Source organism: Heteronotia binoei, chromosome 14, assembly GCF_032191835.1.
Source record: "Heteronotia binoei isolate CCM8104 ecotype False Entrance Well chromosome 14, APGP_CSIRO_Hbin_v1, whole genome shotgun sequence".
NCBI lineage: Eukaryota > Metazoa > Chordata > Lepidosauria > Squamata > Gekkonidae > Heteronotia > Heteronotia binoei.
In genome coordinates this window covers 35069048-35094929 of record NC_083236.1, presented here as the reverse complement: position 1 = coordinate 35094929, position 25882 = coordinate 35069048, and the positions used below count along the sequence as shown (strand labels likewise).

At 43.6% G+C, this 25882-nt stretch overlaps 2 protein-coding genes across 3 annotated transcripts in view; one reads left to right on the top strand and one right to left on the bottom strand.

The window, feature by feature from the left end:
• The window catches only part of PLCG2 (phospholipase C gamma 2), an 89089-nt gene extending 82738 nt beyond the window's left edge, over nucleotides 1–6351 (top strand). The window contains exons 30-33 of the mRNA XM_060254524.1: nucleotides 563–651; nucleotides 2664–2842; nucleotides 4835–4920; nucleotides 5975–6351. Of these exons, the coding sequence (XP_060110507.1) occupies nucleotides 563–651; nucleotides 2664–2842; nucleotides 4835–4877 (311 nt within the window). The 3' untranslated portion in view covers nucleotides 4878–4920; nucleotides 5975–6351. The remainder of the gene's footprint in view (nucleotides 1–562; nucleotides 652–2663; nucleotides 2843–4834; nucleotides 4921–5974) is intronic.
• Nucleotides 6352–7412: 1061 nt separating this feature from the next.
• Nucleotides 7413–25882, bottom strand: part of SLC12A4 (solute carrier family 12 member 4) — a 67797-nt gene continuing 49327 nt past the window's right edge. For both annotated transcript variants that reach the window (XM_060254525.1, XM_060254526.1), the window contains exons 12-24: nucleotides 25613–25787; nucleotides 23780–23898; nucleotides 22998–23096; nucleotides 22160–22279; nucleotides 21111–21215; nucleotides 20401–20569; nucleotides 18337–18532; nucleotides 17913–18082; nucleotides 16252–16383; nucleotides 16046–16153; nucleotides 14285–14469; nucleotides 9902–10035; nucleotides 7413–8652 (exon numbers count right to left, since the gene is read on the bottom strand). In XM_060254525.1, coding sequence (XP_060110508.1) covers nucleotides 8561–8652; nucleotides 9902–10035; nucleotides 14285–14469; nucleotides 16046–16153; nucleotides 16252–16383; nucleotides 17913–18082; nucleotides 18337–18532; nucleotides 20401–20569; nucleotides 21111–21215; nucleotides 22160–22279; nucleotides 22998–23096; nucleotides 23780–23898; nucleotides 25613–25787 — 1804 coding nt within the window. In that variant the 3' untranslated portion in view covers nucleotides 7413–8560. The remainder of the gene's footprint in view (nucleotides 8653–9901; nucleotides 10036–14284; nucleotides 14470–16045; nucleotides 16154–16251; nucleotides 16384–17912; nucleotides 18083–18336; nucleotides 18533–20400; nucleotides 20570–21110; nucleotides 21216–22159; nucleotides 22280–22997; nucleotides 23097–23779; nucleotides 23899–25612; nucleotides 25788–25882) is intronic.

The window sequence follows — 25882 nt, the reverse complement described above, 5'->3', positions numbered from 1 at the left end:
AAATCTAACTGACCCAATAATGGCCACAGAAATGTTGTATGGCCTGAATTTTCCCCAGCAGGAAACACAATCAGTGTATGTAGCATTGAAATAGTTTTTTCATAAGAGACATAAAAATACCCATTAGATGGCTGGCAGTTCTGCTGTTTTCTTTTCCTTTCTTGACATCATTAATACTACTGCATTCTGCTTGCCTTTACCCTTGTGATAGACGCCCTCGTGCTTCCACACACACTAGAGCCCGGAATGAGCTCTCTCCAATATATCCCTTTTAAAGATAGTTTGGCTAGCTTTGGATTCTCCTTTTGCTTTTTGAACTCTTGCAGAAATGCAGATCCTTTGCGGCAGCTTCTGACTCTTTCCAGCTCTGGCGCTTGTGACTGTCTTGGGATTCTTCGCGGCGCCCTGTTTTCTCCTGCTCTGCCTGCTGCTGCTTCTTAGTCAATCTCCTGACTCTGTTCTGCTTTCAAGAAAGGACTAGGTGAGCTACCATCATGATGTGTGATTCAGAGAAAGGTTGACAACTTCTAGCATCAAGGCCTTTGTGATCCTTCTCTTCCAGGCTTTCGGTCAGTCCCTCTTAAAAATGGATACAGTGAGAATATAGAGCTGGCTTCGCTCCTGGTGTACTGTGAGGTGCAGCAACTGCTGGTAAGTGTTGCAACCATGTGTGACTTCTGTTAGAACAGAGACTTGTGTTTGGCTGAGTGGCTTTTCTTGTTAATCCAGTTTATTCTGAAGAATCTTGGATGCTGGTTTCTGTATTCATGAATGCTTCTAGAGGGCGAGGGGAGGCATGAAAGTGCACCCCAGCCGTGGCAAAAGCAGAAACAGCTGATACACCCCCCCTGTTCCTATGTTGCTCACTGCTGACCCCCCCCCCCTCTTGCCCCATCACAACAAAAGTGCGGGCACAGGGTTCCCTCTAAGCTGTGGAGTCCTGTGAACAAAAATTCTACTTTGTGAGCTACTGGCAGTAAAGTTGTGAGTGAATGATTTAGCTGCTGCTAGTTTGCTCTGGGGTTATCCTTCCTGAGCAAACACAAAAATGTATGAGCTGGAGGCTAAAAAACTGTGAGCTAGCTCACATTAACTTAGCTTAGAGGGAACACTGGGCACAACAGTACTTTCCCTTTCCCTGCCAAGCAATGCTGCATCATGATTCGACAGGAAAAGAAAAAGGGGAAAAGACCACTGAAGAGCTGGGGTTAGGGAGCTGCCCTGCACCATTTTGAAACTAGAGCTTGGCTTTGCCTCCCCCAACCTTGTGTTGGAAGAGGCAGCATAGTGCAGCGGTTGAGAGTGGTGGACTCCAATCTGGAGAGTTGGGTTTGATTCCTCCCTCCTCCACATGCAGCCTGAGGAGTGACCTTGTGCCAGCCCCAGTTCTCTCAGAACTCTCTCAGCCCCACCTGCCTCACAAGGTGCCTGTTGTGGGGAGGGGAAGGGAAGATAAGTGTAAGCTGCTTTGAAACTCCTTATGGTAGAGAAAAGCAGGGTATAAAAACTAACACCTCTTCTGCTGACTAGAAGTGTCCAAATGGACCCTCCATCCACAGTCACCTGGCAAAGAAAAACAAAACATAAGAACATAAGAGAAGCCATGTTGGATCAGGCCAATGGCCCATCCAGTCCAACACTCTGTGTCACACAGTGGCCAATATATGCGTGTGTATATACATACATACACACACACTCACATATATATATACTGTGGCTAATAGCCACTGATGGACCTCTGCTCCATATTTTTATCCAATCCCCTCTTAAAGCTGGCTATGCTTGTAGCCGCCACCACCTCCTATGGCAGTGAATTCCACATGTTAATCACCCTTTTATCCGTTTTAACGTGACTGCTCAGCAATTTCATTGAGTGTCCAGGAGTTCTTGTATTGTGAGAAAGGGAGAAAAGTACTTCTTTCTCCATCCCATGCATAATCTTGTAAACCTCTATCATGTCACCCCACAGTCGACGTTTCTCCAAGCTAAAGAGCCCCAAGTGTTTTAACCTTTTTTCATAGGGAAAGTGTTCCAAACCTTTAATCATTCTAGTTGCACTTTTCTGCACTTTTTCCAAAACCTGTGTTTCTCCAGTCCAAAGGGGGAAATCCCCAAGAGCTCCATGGATCATATTCAGAAAGAGCATGTGGATGCTCCACTATAACAAGGGAATTCCTTCCTCCCTCCCTCCCAGGTGATAACAATAGGGGCTTTTAGCTTCTCAGCAACTCTGAAAGGTACATTAGGCTTAGTCACCTGGGTTTCCCTGAAGAGTAGGAATTGGAAAATTTTCCAATTTGTGTGTGATTTAGCATAGTCAGTAAACAAAACCCTTCTGCTGTGGGACAGGAGAGGCAGGAAAATTAAACACTGTGGGCAGAAATGTTTGCATCCGCAGGAACACTGTGCTGGATCTAACCCTAAATATCCACAGAGTAAACTTTTTAAAGCTTTGTTTGGATAATGCCCCATTTTATTTTAAGCAGGGCTTTTTTTGTAGCAGGAACTCCTTTGCATATTAGGCCACACGCTCCTGATGTAGCTAATCCTCCAAGAGCTTATAGTAGGCCCTATAAGAAGAGCCCTGTTCCAATGCTACATACACTGATTGTGTTTCCGGCTGGGAAAAATTCAGGCCATACTCTTTCTTGTTCCCCTTGGAGGAAGGTGAAGAAGCGATCTATTCGTCATTCCGGCAGTTACGGCAACGGCAAGCAGAACTGAACAATCAGTTGTATGCTACACGCTGGAATCTAAGAAATTCTAACCGAGATGCTTTGTTGAAAGAGTTCAATGTTAATGAGGGTCAGCTACAGCTGTATCAAGAGACATGCAACAAAAGGTATGTTAAAGGCAAAACTCTTTCTACAGATGCTCTGTCATGAAAAACAGAGAAATGGTTGATCTGCCCTTTGACTGTTTTCCTCCTGAGTTGGTAGCGAGGGAACTGCTTGATCGAGGCAGGTCTGGCTGTATTTGCATTACAAATACAGCAGTCCCTTATGATGTCATTGATCTCTGGTCAGGAAGTAGATGCTTTCCGGGTCACTAATGACTGTCACTGTTGTCACAAAGTTACAGAACGCTGTAGCTTTTCAGCATTTCAGTCTGTTTCGGTCTCAGGGGCATTAGAGACATACCAAACAAAATTAAAGCTGTTGAGTTGGATCATATGACTCCCTTCGATCCATCACAGAAAGGCTTTTCGTGGACTTTTCTCTGGCAGAAGCAGCCTGTCTCCATGAGGAAACAAGTCATTGTCCATTGGAGGAAGTCTTTCTTGCAGAAACATGACTTAATAAAAGTCATGTAATCCAATTTAGTCAAAGGAAATGAAAGAATCCAACCCATAAAATACATAAATACAAAGGATTATTGACTTGTAGAGAGTCAGCGTAGTATTGTGCAGGAGTGGCCAAACTTGCTTAATGGAACAGCCACATAGAATAAACATCAGATAAGAACATAAGAGAAGCCATGTTGGATCAGGCCAATGGCCCATCCAGTCCAACACTGTGTCACACAGTGGCCAATATGTGTGTGTGTATGTTTGAGAGCTGCAAGACATGAACATCAGATGTTTGAGAGTCGTAAGACAGGAAGGCAGGCAGGCAGGCAGGCAAATAGATGGGGGAGGTGGAAAGAAAACAACTTTAACTTTAAATTCATCCTCCAAGCTCCTGGCTGGCTTGGCTTGGAGAAGTGGTTTAAAGAGAGAAGTCCTTCTCCAAGCCAGCTGATAGGTGGTGGGAGCTGTGAGAGCCACACAATACGTGAGAAAGAGCCACATGTGGCTCCTGAGCCACAGTTTGGCCATCCCAGTATAGTGGTTAGAGTGTTGGACTTTGATCCAGGACACCCAAGTTTGAATCCCCAATCTGTCATAGAAGAGAGCCAGTTTGGTGTAGTGGTTAAGTGTGCAAACCCTTATCTGGGAGAACCGGGGTTCATTCCCCACTCCCCTACATGCACCTGTTGATACGACCTTGAGTCAGTCTCTCACAGTTTCTCACAGAGCTGTTTCTCTCACAAGCAGTTTGTCAGAGCTCTCTCAGCCCCACCTACTTCACAGGGTGTCTATTGTGAGGAGGGAGAGGAGATTCTAAGCCACTCAAGCTAGAAATTATCAGCGGGGAAAACTCCCTCGCAGAATTGCTAATTTGAATTTCAGAATAGAGAACTTTACAAAAATGAGAGGACTCGTTAGAAGCAAGCTGCATGGGAAACGCAAATCAAATGCCTAGGATGCTTAGAAGCTATTTAACATGACACTAATTTAACATGACACTAATTTAACATGACACTGATTGAGTCCCCATTTGGACCCATTCCACAGTTTAGTAAACTCCACAAAGAGGCAGTAAAGCTCTGAATAACAGTGCCAGGAGGCAAGCTCTGAGGAAAGCCTTGGCCTCTATTCCCTCTTCTTGGCCCTTCAGAGTGAGAGGAACAGCTCTGCAAGAACTTGTGACTGACTCAAGGTCACATCAGCAGGTGCATGTGGAAGAGTGGGGAATCAAACCTGGCTCTCCCGCATATGTAATCACTACACTGGACTGGCTCTCACTGTATGAGACAGAATGCTGAACTAATGGACCACAGATCTGCACCCATTCTTTCTGGGTGACTTTAAGCCAGTCACTCACTCTCAAGACTAACCTACCTCATAGGGTTGTTGTGAGAGATGAAACAGAGGAGAGAATGGACACTGTTTGGGGTTATCACTGCAGATATAAATGATTTTGTTTAGATTAACACAAAATGCTGGGTGGTGAGGGGAGCAGTAACATATCAAATGTATCACTGATTTTTTTTTCTCTTTACACTCTTTCAGATTACGGGAGAAAAGAGTCAGTAACAGCAAATTTTACTCCTAGAAAATCTGTTTCCTTTGGAGCATTATTTGTATAAAGCCATCTGGTAAGACGTGTTAATTTACCCTAGATACAATACATACGACAGAAGTTTTGCCTGTCTTAAATAGTAAAGCAAGCTGGAAAAATGATTTCTTTTGTTAGAATTCTTATTTTGTATATCACCTTTTACAAAACAAGCACACTACAAAGTCTGGGTCTTGTTTGTGTAGTAAACATTCCTTGTCTGTATTGCTGATCTGAGTAGGGGAGTGGAAAAGTAATGAATACAATAATTTTGTGTAGTGTTTACCTCTCCTTGTTAGGAGTAGGACTAGGGAGATTTCAGCTTCAGATCCTCATTCACCTACTGGTCAGTCTTTTTCTCAGCCTAACCTACCTCACAAGTCTGTGGAAAGATCAGGGCTTTTTTTTTTTTGTAGCAGGAACTCCTTTGCATATTAGGCCGCACACCCCTGATGTAGCCAATCCTCCTGGAGCTTAGAGTAGGCCCTGTACTAAGAGCTCTGTAAGCTGTTGGAGGATTGGCTACATCAGGGGTGTGTGGCCTAATATGCAAAGGAGTTCCTGCTACAAAAAAAAGCCCTGGGAAAGAGTAAAATGGAGGAGGGGAGAATCTTCTGTCACCCTCCTCAGAAGAAAAGCGGGATAATAAAGCAGTCTGTTAGAAACAATGATTCCTGGAAGCATGTTAAAACCCAGAAGCTGTATTCTCTTGTACACTTTCACATGAACATATGAAGCTGCCTTATATTGAACCAGATTGACAGTCAGTCTTCTCTACTCAGACTGGCAACATGTGGCCAGTGTCACAAGCCTTTCACATCGCTAACTACCTGGTCCTTTTAACTAGTGATACCAGGGATTGAATGTGGGACCGTCTGCATGCTCAGTCACTGTGCTAGAGTTCTCTTTCTCAGATGCATAAATCAGCTAAAACTCTGTCATGTCTGTGTGGAAGGTATTTGTGCCACGTCATGACCCCACTTTACAGCCTACCTATCGCTCAAGACGATTAAGTGTGCTGAGAATGAAGCCTTTGAAAACCATTGAAAAACTTGCCTTTTGTTGATTGGGCCTTCTTATGCTTCTTTTGCTAGGTGGGACAGTTAATATTTTCCCAGGGGGCATCTGGAAGAAGGATGACAATCTCCATGCACCAACTTTTATCAGGATTAAAACTGTCTTTGCAATGACATCCTTGCTCACAAGAGAAGATAAATCACCAGATTATATTATGGACTCCGTATGGTTACTTTAAAAACATGAAGAATGTTCGATTGTGAAGGAAAAGGTCCTTTTTCTTGTGTGTGCTTGTGGTAGAACCTAGGGTGTAAAAAAAAAAAAGCCCTGTTCAATTTACAGGGTTGATAACTTTTTTATTTTAAAATGCGTGTGTGTGAGGCCGTATGTGTAGGTGAGCGTCAAAAAAAAGTGGATTTGTACAATTGTCAAAGAGATTAAATATATATATGTACAACAAGGGGCAGGTTTCTAGTTTTTCTTTGCAGGCTTACTAGTATTTGGAGTGGGAATACTTAAGTTCCTTTAGCAAAATATCCTTACTGGTGTTCTTTACGGGAGATCGTTTCAGAGGTCTGTGGTAAGAAGAGCAACGTTTAAGTCCAGTAGCACCAATAAGATTTCCAGGGTATTAGCTTTTGAGAATTGATTCTTCGAAGTTTATATGCAGGAGATCTTGTTGGCCTCCCAGGTGCTGCTGGACTGGACTCTTTCTCCTCTTCCTGGTGGAGGTTCCTCTTCCCAGTGGCTTTAATGACTTCTGCCACCAGTCTTTGTACCTTTCTGGCACTTAATGTTATTTTTTTTTGCATGCACGGATAAGCATTCAATTCCAGTTTCTGAAAACTGTACTTTTGTTGGAAAACACAGAAAATGGAAGTCTACACCGTTTGTATGGGGTAAACAGGGAGGCTACAGTAGACTGGACCCCACTAATGTACTATTGGATAATTTCCCATACATCTCCAGTGCAAAGTTCCCCATTATTATGCCTATCCCATACATCCCTGGTGTCTGCTCTGAGCTTTTTAGATAGTGAGGAGGGCTACTGTAAAAGCAAGACTTGCTATTGACTGTCCTCATTCAAACAAAAGACCTTTTCCATGGCTGCAATAGCAGCTGCAGTCTTGAACTTCTTTTATCAACACATGGTTCCATTCTACCTCAAGCTTTTCTTTTTAATTCCCCGTCTCTTTTCTCCCCTCCTCGAGTGTTCTTTTTATTTCTCTTGGGTGATTCTTTTGCAAAGCAAGGTGGGGGAGGGTTATTGTGTTTGGCTCCACACCTCCTGTGGCAGTGGCCTTTTCGGGATGGCACTCACCGCACCCCTTGTCAAAATTCCATAAGTGCCCACAAGCTCAAAAAATGTTGGGGACCCCCCTCCTGGAATTCTGTGGAAGTATCTTTTGCGGCTTATCAAACTCGTTGAAAAGCCATCCCTTCAAGCTCTGGCAGGCAAGGAAAATGCAGAAGAATTCTTTTTATGCTAGATAAATTCACTTCAGCACTTGACAGTGATCCAAGTGTATGCAAAGTTTTATTGGAAAAAAAATACACACTTCTTGTACAATAAGTACAATTTAATGTGCTGACAAACACCAAGACTTTGTGGTTATTTTAAAAAGCCATTTCTTTTTGCTCAAGTCTATATACCTTCGACAGCAATCAACATGGCTCCTACCAACAGTTATACCCTTTGTGTGCTATATACCTTTTGCAGCAGGGCACCTTGCAGAGCATACTGTGCTGATCAAATCTTTCCTCTTCAGCTGGCTTGAAATTTAGTTGAACGAGCCTCTTGCGAAACCTCCTGTCAATCAGCCATGCTTTGTACCAAGTCTCTGGTGCCACGCAAAAAGAACCTGCAACCAGCGGGACTGTGCTTGTTAAGGCCCCGCGCATTTGCACGGCCAATGCTTCTAGCAAATAAATAGAAAAAAAAATAAATAAGGGGCAAAAAGGGGGGAGAAAGTCTATTTTCAATCAGAAAGACCTGTAAGTCTCTCTTGCACATCATTATGGCAGTCTGCATATAAAAATTAACATAATTTAAACCTGTGTCTCAAGTGTAAATGCTGTCGGAATACTGACTGAAACTTTAGTTCGGGAGATAATCCTACAAAAACAGTGTGTCGCTTTTTAAAAAGTACTGGTTGCATTTTCTCTTTTCATTTAGAAAATACAAAAAAAAAAAAACCCAGCAGAAACTACCTCCTCTATAAAGTACTTCCTGCCCCAACCCCTTAATATAAAAGTTTATTTAAATTCTTGTTAACGGATAACTGACTAAAAATACTTCTTTGCTTTCTAAAAAAAAAAGTATTAGAACTGTACATGTGTATGCTGGAGGATGAACACAGGAGCAGAGCTACATGAGATTCGTGATTAATCTCGTGTGTCTAGCTGAATGGTAGGATACCATCATACTCCAAGAGATATGTATGTTACAACTAGAAGACGCATTCAGTGAGACCTGTGTTTTGTGTCTACAGTGCGCAACTGTGAGAAGAAAAAAAAAACACCCCTAACTCTGGGGAAAGGAAGAGATAATGTGTAGAAGTGGAGGCAGAGAAAGAGAAGAACGATCTTCTTTTCCTTTTGGAATTGGAATGTCCTTTGTAAAAAAAAAAGATGGTAAGCAGGATGGCTGCCCTTCTGCTGCATCAAGAGTAGATGGTAATGACTTCTCGGCCACCGCCTCGGACCAGCAACACCCGCTCCAAGCCTTCAGTCAGGACTTCAAGAAATTCCATATCTGGATCAGTGAAAGTCAAGGGCAATCAGAAGCAAAGCTAGAGACAGGAACTTCAAGGTCATAATGCAAGGATGCACAGTCCCTAATATCATTTCCACACTTTTAATGCAACTGCAGACCTTTCTGTAAAGAATGCACATGTCTGGCCCCGCACCTGTAAATCATCTGATGCAATAGCACAGGGGTTCCCAAGACAGTGCCCGTGGGCACTATGGCATCCACAAAACTTTTTTCTGGTACTTTTTAAAAAGTGGGCGGGGCCAGGAGGGGCTTTTGCCCAGCAAGGCTTCTGATTGGCTCTGCAGGTTTTTAAGAAGTTACTTTAGCAGAAGCTGAAGCACAGAACTGCATGACTACAGGTAAGCTGTGTATATGCAAAAAGATATTTTTAAACAGTATGTTCATTTTAAAAGACATCCTGTTAAACAGATACCAGTTCTGTGTTAGCCTTTGTCCCAGCCTTGTTCTTGGCTCTCAAGTTTGCACAGAGCAGGGAGCAAGCAGGGGACGTGCAGCCCCACTCCAGAGATGCCAATGCAGAATCCAGGAAGAAGAGCCGCTGTGAGGAGCCCTGCACAGAAGGGAGGCAAGTGCTAAGTGCGGAACTGGAGTGTCTGAAATGTTGAAGAGAGGCATGACCTCATTTCCTGACAAGTGGTTAGCTCCAACTCCTAGAGCAACAGACATTTTGTAGTTGCACCCACCAACCGGTGTTAGCATTCCAAATGTGCCTGTAGGCCTCCCAAAAAATTTGGAAACCCTTCCACTAGGATGTAACTGGTATGATTATAGGGGTTACATCCGCTGAAAAATGGTGACCATACAGGCCCAGAGCTTGTATACCCTCAAATGCAAAATTGATCTAAGTCGCTCGCCTTTCTGGGAGGAATATTCACCTGGAGAAACATCTCAATCTTCTGTGTGCACTCCATCCAGGTGGGGAGAAAGAAACCTACGAACAGGATAGTACCACGTTTTATCTTAACTATATACCACCCACCCAAATAGGTCCCAGGGCAGAAATTCATGCCTTACTTGGATCCTATAGCAAGCAGGCAGTGGATTGCACCTATCTGAAGTTAAAATGGCATCAGAGAAAGTAGCAGCAAGACCACCTCCAGGACTGGCTTTGAATCAAGATTCAAGCCAGTGAGGGCTATTCCTGGCTTTGAGGAGTAACAGCACATCCCTCTCCCACATCTCATGAGGATTTTTTAAAGGGAATCATAGATTTCCCATAAAAGGATACAGTTTTCATCCCCATCAATGTTTTTTGGAGGGCCAGGCATGTTGAGAAGAACGAGTCGTGCTTCATGGGATCGGTTAACAATGACTTCATTCAGCTTCACAGCGGTGTGCATTCTCCGAACATTTGACTGGTTGCTGTAGGAAAGTCACATTTAGGGGTGCTGTTAGAAATAAGCATGTGCAAAAAAAAAAATCACATCAAAAAGAAATGCTGTAGAACTTTAGGTCTTCTGACTTGCTCTAAGAAGCAGGAGTCATTTCAGCATGTGCCTCCATGTATTGGCCCATGCAGCATGGTCATATTTCTCTTGCATTGTATATTCTCTCCCCCCCCCCCCACTAAAATATTTTTAGTGGAAAAAAATCAGAAACTACAAGGAAGGGCATAAACAACAAGACTAAAAAATCCATCAAACCAAGATACTATACACAGCAGACAGAAGATTACCAAAAACACAATTTGTCTAGTTCTTCCAGAATTTCATCTTGTACAAAACCAAACAGTTTCAAAATTGAATGTGGGAGGATGGGATTCTACTTCAGAGAGGCCATCAGTGATTTTAGCATTGACATATAGACTCTAACTCCATAGCTTTTTATACCATAACTGAATGTGTGGTCTTGATTGGCTTTTCCACTGTGTGGCTATTACAACACTTTTCGCAGCACATAGAAGAACAGAAGCAGTTTCTTGTACAACCTTTGGAGAAGTTTTATCAATCCAACTGTTAAAAAAATGTTTTGGTTGAAGCTGGAGATTAAGACCTGTTATGCAGTGTATGCATTGTAAAATGTCTAGCCAGAAAGGCTGTATCAGTGGACACTCTAGCCAGCAATGAAGATACGAGCCTAATCCTCCACAGGTCCTCCAGCAAGGGGGAGAGGCTGTTTTGAAAAGATAAGCCATCTTCTGTTGAGTCAAATACCAAAAAGACAGTATTTTGAAGCTTTGCATTCTGATGTCTGTGATATTGTTTGTAAACTGAGCTGTATTCCAGACTAAATCTCATTTATCCTCTGATAACAAATTGCCAATTAGTTTGTGCCATTTGGATTGGTAAATCAGCAGAGAAGTGCTCTCTAGGTCAATGTGTGTGCTATAAATTTTAGATATGACTTTTTTCAGTATTATAGGAATATTTCATAATTTGTTCAAAAGCTGTTGGTGGCACTTCCACAATTTTGGTCAGAGCAACTATGGACCATGTATGCTGGATTTCAAGGTATTGGTACCAAACAATACTTTGTCCTAGTTTAACTTCTGAGAGGTTCTTTGGCATGAGAATATTATACAATAAATCAGGGGTGGCCAACGGTAGCTCTCCAGATGTTTTTTGCCTACAACTGCCATCAGCCCCAGCCATTGGCCATGCTGGCTGCGGCTGATGGGAGTTGTAGGCAAAAAACATCTGGAGATCTACCGTTGGCCACCTCTGCAATAAATCATTGAGTGTTGTAAGGCGTTTCTGCTTCCAAGTAAGATTTGTAGTGTAGTTATATCCAGGAGCAAACAATTTTGATGTATTGGCACTAATTTTGATCTCATTGTGTCCAAAATAGAAAGGCTAGTAAGCTGTGCTAAAATTGGGAATGCCCAGGGTCAATGCTACAGCATCTCAGTCGAACTATTAAGACAGCTTCAGCACCAATGGCTACGGCATGAGGTTTCCTTGGTTTACAAGGTCTTGAAAGGTTGTTGGTGGAATGTACCCCAAAGGTTCTGCTGCAAAGGTTTATTGCTCAGGAACAAGGAGGAAAGAACTGCATACACAATGATTTGGCCTTATCATTAGTCACTGCAGGTCACCTCTGTTTGGTTAGTATAATCTGAAAGCGATGCTGTTTCTGAGTTTCCTCCATTAAAGGTTGCTGTCGTGTTTCCACTGGTAGCATCAGTGAACCACAAACTACAACGTTCAGTCTTGCAAGGACAATTTGGAATACTTTCGGCACAAGTTCATTAAACTGAAAGCCAAAATGGTGGTTAAACATGGAAGTGTCTCAAAAGCACAGAAATAAGGGACATGTGTGAATGTGATGTTTGTAGGAAAAATGGACATGAGATTTGCAGAACCCCTCAACCCTCTGCTTGCCTTGCCTCAGCTTCTCTTCAAGGGCTTTCTTAGCTGTTCCAAAAAGTGAAAGTAGCTGAATAAAAAGAACTATTTGGGTGTGGGGGGGGGGGGATGTTTTCCAGTGCACCTCGTCTGAACATCCTCTATAGACCCTTCCCTTCTATGTGATTGGGGTAATTCATTATTTAAACATTGGACAGCAGCTCTTCCCATTTTCAGAACTGGCGTCCAACTTTAATAATGTTTCATAATGTTTAAATAAATGAATTCATTATTAAATTATTAATTTAATAATGTGATTCCTTCTGTCTTCTGATGCTATTCTCAGTTTGAATGGAAGACGGAATAAATCTTCACTTAAGTTATTAAAGGTAACATAAACAAGCAGACTTACAGACTTTCCCACTCACTGACAGCATGAAAGAAAATTGCAGCAATTAAAATTAAAATTAGCACTCCGAAAAATGCAACTCAGTTGATAGATGAGAAAGAGAAGATATTGGATTTATATCCTGCCCTCCTCTCCAAAGAGTCTCAGAGCGGCTCACAATCTCCTTTACCCTCCCCCACAACAGACACCCTGTGAGGTGGGTGGGGCTGGAGAGGGTTCTCACAGCAGCTGCCCTTTCAAGGACAACCTCTGCCAGAGCTATGGCTGACCCAAGGCCATGCTAGCAGGTGCAAGTGAAGGATGGGGAATCAAACCCGGTTCTCCCAGATAAGAGTCCGCACACTTAACCACTACATCAAACTGGCTCTCCAGTTATTTTTCAGTTCAGCCTTAACCTAAAAGCAGAGCATTTTTGTTACTATAAGCAGTTGAATAAGCAAGCAGAACTTGCAAGGAACATATGGTTAAAGTAACTGCATCATCACATTTGCAGATTCCAAAGGAAACTGCAGAATGTTTTTCAATCAGCTTTTCAAGCTCGGGTTCACAGAAAAATGTAACAGTAGCAAACTGAAAATTCTACACAACTCCCATCGACCCAAAGCACTCACCAGTGATTCATTGAAACCAAAGTGCCTCTAGAAAAATGGTGTTTGGTTCTAAAAAATGGACAAGATTAGGAGCAGGGAAGTTTTCCAGCTCAAGGTCCACCATTCAGCTTGATTTTGAGGGCTCCATTGGACATCAGCTCTTCCCGTTTTCAGAACTGGTGTCCAACTTGGAGCTCTCACAAGAGGGTACAGATCCAGATATGGCCCTCTAGCCCCAAGTTGCTGCTATTACTGGCATTTAGTCCCTCAGTCATTTTAATTATTTTTGGGGAGCATCAGTCCACTACCTGATGTGGCAGCCTGACAGATCAGCGCTCCCTGACACTGTTTGGCAGCTTGAAGGCCAAGAGAAAAGCTCCCAAGGGCCAGTTGTGGATGGACTGTAGACTGTAACTGGCCCATCCTTGGGTAGGTTTTCTATACCTGCCAGCTTCTACCTGGTCCCCGTACCACCTCTCTCCATGCACCTTGCACCCTTCACCTCCAGTTTGAATAATTTATTTAAAGTATTTGTATCCTTGCTTTTCTCCCCACTGGCAAGAACCCAAACAGCTCATATCAAGTTCAAAAGCAAACGTTAAATACAACTTAAAAAGAAGCAGATGGCAGCCTCTACTCTCAAGTCATCAGAAGCACACTGGGAAAGTTCTGTTTTTACAGAGCCTCACTCTGAAATCCGTGCATGGATGAAGGGCTTTCTCACATCTCTGAGAAGCCAGAGCATGGGAATGGCCACCAAGAAAGTAACAAGCCCAGAAGTAGGAGTTTTCACTGACCTGGGTGAAGGAACTATCACCAGTCCCTGATATGAGTGGAACTTATAACTAGTCTCACTTGCAACCCTCCATGTTCAGAGCTCCCAGTGGGGTCACACTCCTTACTCAGATGTTCATACAGGAAGGCATGTAAAATAGTTTGCTTCCTTTTCTCACCCAAGCTTGGCCTGGCACCCTACTCCAATTTGTTATCAAAATGATTTAAATATAATATAGTGTTGCGGTTAGGAGTATCAGACTAGGATCTCAGAGTCCCAGTTTCAAATCCCCACTCTGTCATGGAAGCTTGCTGGGTGACCTGGAACAAGTCACATACTTTCAGCCTAACCTGCCTCACAGGGTTCTTGTGGGGATAAACGGAGGGAACAGTGTAAGCCACTACTCTGCATCCCCACTGAGGAAAAACATGGGGCATAGATGAAGTAAATGGCAAGAACAAACCAAAAAAATTAAGCCCCTGAAGAATAATGCATTCCAAACACGGCATCGTATTACTATTGTGGCTTGCACTTCTTACTCTCTGGCACTTACGGTTTAATACTGATGAGCTCCCGGAAGTTCTCCACTGAACTGTTCCGGCTCTGTTTCTCATTGTCATACTTGTCTTTCGTCCATGTCATCTGGATCTTTTCTGGCACTGCTTCCCCCTCATCTTCCTCATCTGAGTAGAGGCTCTCCAACCTTATGATCGAGTGCCTGTCCTTTACGAGCTGAGCCTGGAATGACAAGTCAAGAACTTTATTTTCAGAAGTTGAGGTTGCACCAGAACTCTTTGACTACCCCACTATTGGAAAGAAATTTTGAATGTCCTGTATGAACACAAGATGACAAGGAGCCATTGGTGCAACTGTCACTACACTACACATGCTTGTACATAGTCATTTGCATGGTTGCCCAAGATGAGTGCGATTGCTTCCAGGTTAGTCTTACAAAGGTCAGTTCTGTTCTTGAAGTCACAAACAGCAATTGATACATGTGGGCATGCTGACTAGGAGAAATGTTTGTGGGTTAGCAATACTGACAGGTCTTGTTTGCAAACAAGTAAAGAAAGTCCCAAGCAAACTGAGGACTTTGGTTTAATGGGACTGTTCATCGCTCTGCTTGACAGCTTATCTGTAGTGCAGTAACTGATTCTGGAATAAAGTTTGGCGGTATACATTCACAGGATGCAGTGTCATATTCAAACACTAGTACAAGCCAACACCTGTTTTCCAAAGGGGGAGAAGAAAATGAAAGCATACAAGGCAATGTGATCTCTACCTTGAAGACTAAAGCTATGCTGGATTTTGCACTATAGTTGTGTGAAAGAAATAATTTGCAATGGGAATATACTGTGTAAAGGCAATGCAGTTGCAAACTATTGTACTGTAACAACAGCACAATATCCAATGGGTATGTATTAGGCATAAGCACGAATCACAGCATGAGCTGCGATTCGTGCTAAAAACGGCTGATTCATGGTTCATTATGGCTTGGTTCGGCAAATGGTGCTGTGCATGGACTCCAGTAGAAACGCATTTAGGAATTTCACAGCGAACCTCAAAATGTCGACATTCTTTGTCTTTTTGGAAACAGCCATGCTTACCCCCTCCCCCTTTTTAATCCTGGAGCAGCCACCCAGCAAGTGATCCTTGAGAACTAAACACAATGGGGAGACTTTAACTTAGCAGCACTCCGGTTACATTTTTATCCAACCTTTCTTCCAAAAAGCTCAGAGAAGCATACATGGCTTTCCCCCTTCTCCATTTTATCCTCTGTGAGATACGTTTGTTGAGAGAGTGGCTGCCCAAGGTCATCCAGGAAAACTCATGATTGAGTGAGAATCATCTCTGGATCTCCCTATTCCCAGTATGGCACTCCAACAACTACACCACACTCGCTCTATCTTATTCCACAAGATGCTCAACATATCTACAAGCAATGGCTGGCTGAAGCTGTTTGGGATTAGTGCTATCTCTATGCCAATGACATCCAGCTCTCGTTGGAGAAAGCCTCATTTGTCATGATCAGATACAACAGGGGTGGCCAACAGTAGCTCTCCAGATGTTTTTTGACTATAACTCCCATCAGCCCCAGCTAGCATGGCCAATGGCTGGAACTTGTAGGCAAAAAACATCTGGAGAGCTACTGTTGGCCACCCCTGAGATAGCATAATGAGCCTCTATCAAACAGCACACCTTTCTGCAGGGTTGGGGGAAATTATTTGCACTGTAAAACCAAGTGGTTCATCGCTTCCATGACATACCAGACCTTGCTTTAACTCATTTCCTTTGCAGCAATGCTCATGCATACCTCCCTTTCTCTTTCTGTTTTGGTCAACCTCATCTGCCTCAGCATCTGAGATCTCTGCTCCATCATCAAAGTCCGTTCATAAGTGTAGGCTGAGATATCGCTGTTTTGCTAGAAACAGGGGAAAAAAATCATGACAGGTGTTCAAGCAACCTACAACGCAGGGGTAAGAATCCACAGCCCCAACAGAACAAGATAAAACCCATTACCATTTCTACCACTTCCACTTCAGCCTCGATTCGGAGGTGATAAAGGAAAGTTGCCAAATCTTTCTTCATCTGGATGCTGTTGTCATCCATTTGAGCTACTGTGAATATACGCATCTTGCACTTTCGCCAAACCTAGGGAAGGGAGGATGGAAATCTCAAAAACATTCCAATCTGCACACATTTTATTACAAACATGGATGCATTTTTTGTGGCGATTTTGTGATTTTGCTTTATAATCATCTGGCATCCTTCATCAGAGCACTGAACCCCACAATTCACAAATTCAAGATGTTTGGCTCCATTTTAAGAGAGCATGCACTGGTATTTGTGTACAGGGTTACAATCCTGGTCATGACAGACCAGGTCTTGGCCACTGAATTAACAAGATTTGGTACTAAGAGTTGCATCAGTAGACCTTGCACTTGCAGTGCGGTGGTCACTGTACATGTTGAATGTCTGTATAGTCAAAGTAAATAAATAATAATAAAATGGCCCTCACTCTCCAAGGTCAAATTTCTAATAAAACATGGGCTCATTCTCCTTATCACAGAATGAGAACGTAGTTTAAACACAACAATCCACTAAGGCTTCATTTTGAAGCTCAAAAATCTCTGCAATTCAGAGGGATGTTGCACAGGAATGCAGTAGAAATAGATGGCTAAACATTTTTGAGAAGTTTCTAGGTTCTCAGGAATTTCTGCACCCATCACTTTCTGCTTGCAAGTAGATCCAGCAATGTATCTAGATGTGCCCACTCTCCCACCGGTCCATCAGTTCAACCAGCACATTTCACTGTGCTGCTTTCGTGCACACGTGATGTTTTGGAGTGCTGAATGGCTGAAAAGTGCAAAAATTACCTCTGTCCCTCCCACAATCAACATATGGGCAACATTAACTTTAAAAATAACCCCTTTTTTGTTTTTGCAACTTCAAGAAAAATTGTCTCGATAGTCCAGATCCATCATATTTTCAAACTTATTACAGTATTAGGTCTGCTTTATCTGCAGATCTACCATATCACTACTAATCACTGGCAGTGGACAGAGGTGTGAATATGGCAAATATTTTGTTTGGGAGTGCCCCTGGTTTAGCACTCAAGCACGGGTTAGCATGATGAATGAATGGCCCAAAGCCTAAGAGGTCAGCTTTTCTGCCGGAGACAACGAAAGGAGGCCTTTGACCACACCCCAGAAGGGAGGGGGAAGGAAATGCTACAGCTACAATCTGAAGAACACTTGCCTGAGAGTACCAGTGAATTAAATTGGAATTACACCCGAGAAGATCTGCTTAGGTGCATTCCTCATGTTGGGGATTACAGGACTTGAATACACCAAGGCCATATGAGATGAGAACTGCAGTAAGGGGTGCGAGGTGGAAAAAGCAGGCTGGATCCAACCCACTGCCAGCATCATGCCAGAGCAGAAACAGCAGTTCTGAGACCTTCCCAAAAGGAAAAGAGCCATTTGCTGCAAGGAACTTAACTGCTTCACTCTCCCTTTTGGAAGTGGCTTTGTAACAAGTTCACCAATTGACACTGCATGCCTTCTTGGGCAGAGCTGATCAACAAATAAAGGTCAGCCGGTCTTGAATGAACATACACGCATGTATACACACAGTTGTGGAGTCCCCCAATCATTCCTGCTGCCCTGGGGCACTCTTACTTTATGTTGTTTGAGTAGGAAAGGAAGCAGCATCAACATGCCTCCATCATGCACAATCCACCAGACATCGATGTTCCCTTCCAGGTAGCGCTCGTGGTTGCTGGGGTAGAAGGACACATTTTTGGGCACCAGCAAGGCAAGGTGGGCCGCGGTTGTGCAACGCACCGTATCTGGAGGCGAGAAAGAAGGAAGGGAGAGAACAGAAGGCTTCCTTGATGGAGGGCTGCTCGTGTATGAAATGATCACTGATTCAAACTGGCCCAACCAGTAAATCACATCCCGCCATTATGCAAATCCCTTGCCCAGCTGCAGTCTGGACAGGTGCTCACATCTCCACAAGTTCCACCCTAAAGTTAGATTCACTTGTGCAGTGCATTTCATTCTGAGCATGCCCAGATGCTAAAAAGGTCTTCTTTGAGCTTACCTATAAATGTCTTCCAGGCTCTCGGGTCTTCACTTTGCCTCCAGCCGTAGGGCCAGCCCAGCACTACAGTGTTGTGTTTCATGCCGCCCAACCCACACGACTGTATCAAGTGGGAAATGCCGTCTCGGACTTTATTAGCCACGACGACTTGACAGAAGCCTTTCACCTTCTCTATCTCGATCATGTTTTTGATAGTCTGAAAAAGATAACCGTGCTGGATGAAGGCTTCTCTGCTAGAGAAGTCAGCCCTTGAAAGACAATTTGTCACTTTGCGATCACCTACCTTGCACTGATGGGAAATTTTCTTTTAGATCATAAGAAAGCAATCAATTTGCATTGGGCCTCCAATAAATGGTATACTATATACAATATAAAATGGCTTCTTTTAATGTCAAGTCACAGGTAACTTATGGTGACCAGTGTTCCCTCTAAGCTGAGTTAGCGTGAGCTAGCTCACAGTTTTTTTAGCCTCTGGCTCACACATTTTTGTCTTAGCTCAGGAAAAATAGCCCCAGAGCAAACTAATTTATACAGTAGTTCACAACTTTAATGCCAGTAGCTCACTAAGTAGAATTTTGCTCCTAAGACTCCACAGCTTAGAGGGAGTATTGATGGTGACCCTGTAGAGTTTTCAAGGCAAGAGACATTCAGAGGTGGTTTGCTATTGCTTGCCTCTGCTTCACAACCCTGGTATTCCTTGGAGATGTCCCATCCAACTATTAGCCAGTACTGACACTGCTTGGCTTCTGAGATATGACTAGCCTGGGCCTTCCACATCAGGGCCAGTGTGGCTTTAACAATAATATTTTATCCAAGGATTCAGGCACTTAACATATGGAATGGTATTTGAGAGAGAAAAGAGAGAGAACTTCAAACATAAGAGTCCTGGATCAGACCAGTGGTCCATCTAGTCCAGCTTCCTGTCTCACACAGCAGCCAACTAGCTCCTCTGGAGAGCCAACAACAGGGCATAGAGGCCAAGGCCTTTCCCTGATGTTGCCTCCTGGCTCTGGGACTCAGAGATTTAGTGCCTCTGAATATGGAGGTTCCCCTCAGCCACCATGGCTAGTAGCCAATGACAGACCTATCCTCTATGAATCCACCTAATCCCCTGTTGAAGCTGTTGATTCCTGTGGCCATTACTACATCCTCTGGCAGCAAATTCCACCTTTTAATCACTCTCTTGGTGAAGAAGTATTTTTGTTTTGTCCATTCTGAGTCTGCTAGTTAGTAGTCCATTGTGCGGTGGATCCAAAAGAACCCCTTTGATCCGACCCAATGTGAACAGATAGTTAATAAGAAAACAGAGGTGCCCTGCTGGATCAGACCCGCGTCTCCCATCCAAATACTATCCAGGGCTGGCCCTGCTTAGCTTCTGAGATCTTACTAGATCAGGTCCCACTTTTCTCTTGAACATGGACCCAGAGTAGCTCACAACATTCTTCCCTTCATCCACCTAAAAACTCTGTGGGATAGGCTGGGCTGAGAGTGTGTGACAGGCCCACATCACTTCAATGGGAGAGCGGGAATTCAAACTTGGGTCTCCCAGATCCTAGCTTGATACTTTAATCACTACACCATGGCTGCTCTCTAGCTGACAGCCTCTTGCTGTTGCGGAAAACATTCTTGAAAGTCCACCGTTAAAATCTCAGAAGAGAGTTCTGGTGGGTGGGGACACGATGTCCTTGCCCAACCCATGACTAGCAAAAGCAGAATAAATCAGAAAACTGGAAGCAATGCAGTGTATATTTTGAGAAATAAATGCACACATGGATAGGCTACAGAGGATGCAAATCCCAGCTTTCCTTTGGGCAGAATTCAGGCTGTCTGGCCAAACATATTGTAAGCACATGCCTTGCCATAAGTGTCAATGAAAACAATGACTGCATCTTCCTTGCTTCTGCTGAAGCTCTCTGAACGTGCCTGGGCGCACGGAATGGATTTGCTCATTTTCCACAGGGCCATAAACAAATTTGTGCTCCTTTCCTAGAAGGAGCTGCTAACCTCTCTTGCCAAATGTTCCAGGATGTAACACATTTTTATGTCACATCCTGCCATGCCCACCTGCTCAGCAGCCTGGGCCTCTCCATAACTCTCCAGGAAATTGCCTTGGATCACCGTACCGACAATGGTCAACCCCTTGCCGGCTTTCAGCTGAGAAGCAAATGTCAACAGCCTAGGGTATTTCACATGCAAATCCTCGTCCAGCTTCAGAAGCACCAGCAGCTGTGGCCTGAAAGAAGATAAAAGCAGAGAGGTCTCAGGGTAGGCTGCATTTTCCAGGGCCCTCAACCATCAGAATATTAAGCAGCTCTAGGCAGTACTGGATGGCTTTAACCACCCAGTTAGGGCTTAGAAACCTCTCAAGATTATTTGCACGCATGACTTTTCAGTAGCCAGGCAGTTTTTCCTGGAAGCCTGTCTCATTGAGATTCTGTTCATAAAGGGCAGTTCAGCCGCAACGCAAGCTGGTCTGCAAGTTTTATTTGGGGACCAAACATTATTCTCTGTACCTACAAGAGGGTGTAATTTTGTGCAGCTGCTCAATGTTTTTTATTCATGCAAAGGAAGCAACATTTCCATGAAAAAGACAATGTGGCCTGAGACTGGAATGACTGAAACCTGATCAAAACTAGCAGCTTTTCAAGAGGTTCCCACAAATGCAGGAGCTCTTCTGGGAGAAGAACAGTGAAAACTCAGAGGCAGAGGAGGAAGTAGACAGGTAGCCCCTCCGTACTGCCATATTTTTTTGAATAAACTCAAAAGTAACTTACCTCCAGTTCTTGGTGTGAGGGGGCCCTTCCTCCAATCTCAGCAAGGCATATCTGGCAGCGCTGAGTGATAGACCCCGAATCCCATCTCCCCATTCCTTCTCAGCCCTGCAAAGTAGAATTTCAGATAAAGCCGATCCTAAGCAACAGTTGCTACTTAAACAATATTTAGCACTGTTGTATGACATTTCGTAACACTGTTATGACGAGGCTAGGATAAATTCTTTTGACTCTTCTATTTATTTATTTTTATACTTTGAGAAAATGTATATGCTGCCTCTCGGAACATGCCCAAGGCAGTTCACAACAACAACAACAACACCCAAAATGATACCAACAATAAAACAAATCATACTATTTAAAGATATTCTCTTCTTGTTTTGCAAGATCTCCCTGTCCAAGAGCATGTCAGGTCCCAAACCAGTTGCCTTGATTGGATTCAACCTCGTGATGCCACCTATCAGCTTTTCTGATGGTAAAAAAAGCAAAGTGGGTCCCCCCTTTAGCAACTAAAAAAGGCAAAGCTGGGGGTCATGGGACCTGCAGGGACAAAAGCCACAAGGATTGGGGACTGTAGTAAAGAGCGGAACTGGACAGAATTGAGTGGGAAAAGTTCCAACCCATGGTAACAAGACTGGGCATTTTCAGACCATTCACTGGGCATGGCAGTTTTTATATAATTTGAATGATAATGCCCACTGTTCGCAATTACAGAAAATAGGACAGGCAGATGGGCAAACAGTTTTTGGTCCTCAGGATGCAGGCAATATTTCTTTTAAGGCTTAAGGACTTAAGTAATACAATTGACCAGTTTATAATAAACAAAGGAAGAATAAGTTCAACCCCAAGACACTGGGTTTCTCAAGCAGAGTGCCCAGGGAGAGGTTACTCAGCACTCAAGGCAACATGGTGGGGACCATATTGTGGATTACTAAACTGGATTGTTCTCTCCCAAATTCCCCAATGAAGACACTAAAGGGATCAGTTCTGCAATCTTCCCCACCTGCCATTCATTCCAAATCACAGATTCATTTTTATTAGAAGCTACTTACCCCTGATATTCAATGTACTTGTAAATCATGCCAGCGATGAGCATAGCCACTAAAGCATAATACCAGGATGAAATGAACATCAGTGCAAGACAGATGCTCATGCCTAAAAAGGACAATGCCCTGGAAAGGAAAAAAGACTTACATATGTTAACAAGCACAGCTGGGACTGGTTCACGTGTATGAAAGCCAGCTGGACGTATGGAGGCTAAAATTCCAATTTTATCCCGACCTTTCTCAAAGAAGCATAGGGTTCTCCACCCTCCTTTGTTTGATTTTCACAAGTGATCCAAAATGGGAGCCAAGTGCTTGGATTTTGTGCTCAGTCTCCACAAACACAAGCCATTCCTGAAAGTGCAGCAGGACTTCCTGTCCTCCCTCATAATGCTAGACATGCTGCTCCTAGGCAACAGAGGAAGGTCCCTTAGGAATAGAATGGCCGGGGGAGGAATGGGAAGAAAAATTATACCCTGCCTTTCATTTGTAGGAAATCTCCCACAGGATCCAAGAACCATAAGATAGTGGTTACTATGTTAAACTGAAGACTGGGGAGACCTGGGTCCAAATTCCCACCCATCTTTAACTCTCACCGGGTAAACCTGGGCCAGCCACACTCTTTCTAACTTACTGCACAGGGATTATGATGATAAATGAACGCAAATGTGCAAAGCAAACATATAACTACTCTAAACAAACAACCCTGGAAGGCATACCAGGCTGTTTTCCAAACTTTTTAATATTTCCCCAATGAAATATTTCCCTTTGGCCTTTCCCTTTGGCCTTCAGATGCCCAAATACTCCCTTACACATCTTCTCATTTATATATATATTTAAAACTTACCAATGATAGTACTTAAATCTGGGCCTCCAGTTTGGTGTTCTTAAAAGCGTTTGCACTGCACAAGCCAAGTTGACAAACAAGTAACACATCAAGAAAAACCTGTGAAGAGAAGAGACATTGTGTGAAGTTTGGCAGTCCTGGGAGTAGAGGCACCAACATAAAGAAGGCCCCATCTCTAGTGATCACCCACCATACTTCAGAAGGTTGGGGAACACACAGAGAAGGCTTCCACCAACAATCTAAGCAAAACGGTACCATCACGACTGATCTTTCTTTGCAGTGTGCAACCACCAAAGGTTGCTGGGTGTCTTCTAGTGCATATGCTCAGGGATTCCCAGGAAGTACAGCCAGCAACCTACATCGACCAAGCACGTGTGTAAAGTGCCATCAAGTCTTAGATGATGTAGGGCAATCTCATAAGGTTTTCAAGGCAAGAGATGTTCAGAGATGGCTTGCCATCATTTGCCACTGCATAGTGATCCCAGACCTCCTTGGTGGTCTTCCATCCAAGTTCTAACCAGGGCTGACCCTACTTAATTTCCAAAATCTGATGCAATCAGGCTAACCTGGCCCATCCAGGTCAGAGCTTGACTGAGCATAGCCCTGTAATACTTGCTGGAATCTCCAGAAACATACAACATTTCCTTGACCCTTTGGAGTTGAGCTGGTTCTCTGGAGAGGGAAAGCTTGAGAAAGCTACTGTTGCATGCTAAGCAGACACAGCTAACCTTTCAGAATCATGCATCCCACTCTGTTTAGGACATCAAAAAGCCAGTACTCACATAGATAGAATGGGGGCTACCATGTCAAGGGATGCAATAAGAATCCCAAGTTCTGCAATCACTGCTGTCAGCAGAAGGGCCCAGGTCGGCTCGCCGTTTGCCTTTCCATGGCCAAAGACCTGTAAAAGGAAATTAAGGGACAGAATGAATCACTTTGGTCTGTTTCACACTCATCAACTGAGCACAGATTAAAAAGCAGCTAAAGTCAGTGTTACACAATTGGTACAGAAGCCACTGAAGAATGAAGACCTTTGCATACAAGGATGTAAAAATAATTACTTATTTGCTTTTTTTTTTGTGCCCCACCTTCCTCCCCAATGGCTTACATTGTTCTCCTCTCCTCCATTTTATTCTCACAACAAGCCTGTGAGGTAGGTTAGGGTGAGAGTGTGTGACTTGGCCTAAGGTCACCCAGCAAGCTTCCATGACAAAGTGGGGAATCAAATCCAGGTGTCCTGAATCCTAGCCTAATACTCTAACCCAGGAGTTTCCAACCTTTTTGAGCCTGTGGGCACTTTTTGAATTTTGGCAGTGTGGTAAGTGCAACCACAAAATGGCTTCCAGCCACAGAAAGCAGAACCACAGGAAGCAACCACAAAATGGCTGCCATAGCTTACCTTCCGTCAGTCATGCAGTAAAGATCTTTGTGCTGTGGTGGCAGCTGCTGCCAAAGTAATGTTGTTGTTTTTTTAAATAAAAAATCTGCACAGCTAATAAAATCTTCAACAGTGACTCAGAAGCCACCTGGCCTCACCCATTTGGTTGGGTGCCAGCAGGACAGATGTCAGAAGGCACCAAATTGGGGACTCCTGTTCAAACCACTACACCACGCTGGTTCTCACTAGCCATTGCACCACTCTGGTCCAATATCCTGTTTCTCAAAGTGGTGAACCAAATGGCATCAGGAAGTCCCCAAGAAGGATGACAGTAGGCAAATCATTCCCCTTAAGGTTGCCCCTGAGCAACTGGTACACTGCCTCTCAACATGGAGATTCTGTCTAGCTGTCTGAACGAATAGCCACCTATTAGACAGTGACCTAATAGATGGACATAACTCCCAAGAATTTGTCTACTCTATCAGTCAGCATCTATCAGTAACCCTCATGGCAATGAATTCCACAAATTAAATTATTCTTTGGAGTAAACCAGTACTTCCTTTTTTCCCATCCTGCATCTACCCATTGTGGCTTCACTGAATGGGCTGGCCACAAGTTATCTCTATCCACATTCTTCAACCCATATATAGTTTAATTAACCTGTCTCCTTCTGCCTTTCCATTGACATCTCCTTCCTGATGGAAGATCTCCAAAATGCTAGCCTTTCTTCAGAGGGAAGGTGCCTCAACCTTTTTAATCATTGAGGCTGCCATTTTTAAAATCTCTTCCAGGGTGAAATGCTCCATGGTTATTTATAAGGCTACTGGAGGGGCCAGAATTCAGCTGGAAGATATGTTATGCTGGGCCTGCTATAGCTACTGTCAAATATTTAAGATCTTAATATATGGGCTTAGAATTCATAGAATTATTCAAGGCTCATTTTTACTTGTTTCTTGGTTATTCTACTGCTTAGCGCTTTTGGCAGTCCCATTTTCAAGATTACCAAAACTTGTTCTCTTTTAATTCATTTTTTAAAGAAAGGGGATGAGAATTCTCAATATTCAGTACCCTCTTAGGACTCTGCTTCTTCCCATGGGAGAACACACTAAAGTTTCCAGGCTGAGAGATCTGTTTGTCAAGACAGCCACTTGGAAACTTCAAAAGGAAAAGGAAAAGAACCCCGCATTCACCTGATTCAATCCTTGCAAGAGGAAAACGGCTTTAAACTTGTACAAACCCATAAGAAAGGAATTATGTTGTCCTTGGCAATCGCTTGAAGTAGCCGGGGGGCCCCGGTGAGGCTCTGCAAGCCAGCCCCGCAAGTGGAGAAAAATGAGCCGATCACAATGACCCACGGTGAGGGCCACGAAAGCGTGCCCACGACCAAATTCTTGTTCACAGCATCACCATATCTGTACAAAGGATGGGGTTAATTCTTTAAGAGAGACTTGGATGGTATTTTCTGAAGTTACTTAAGGCCTCCCTCTCCCCAATTAACAAAAGCACC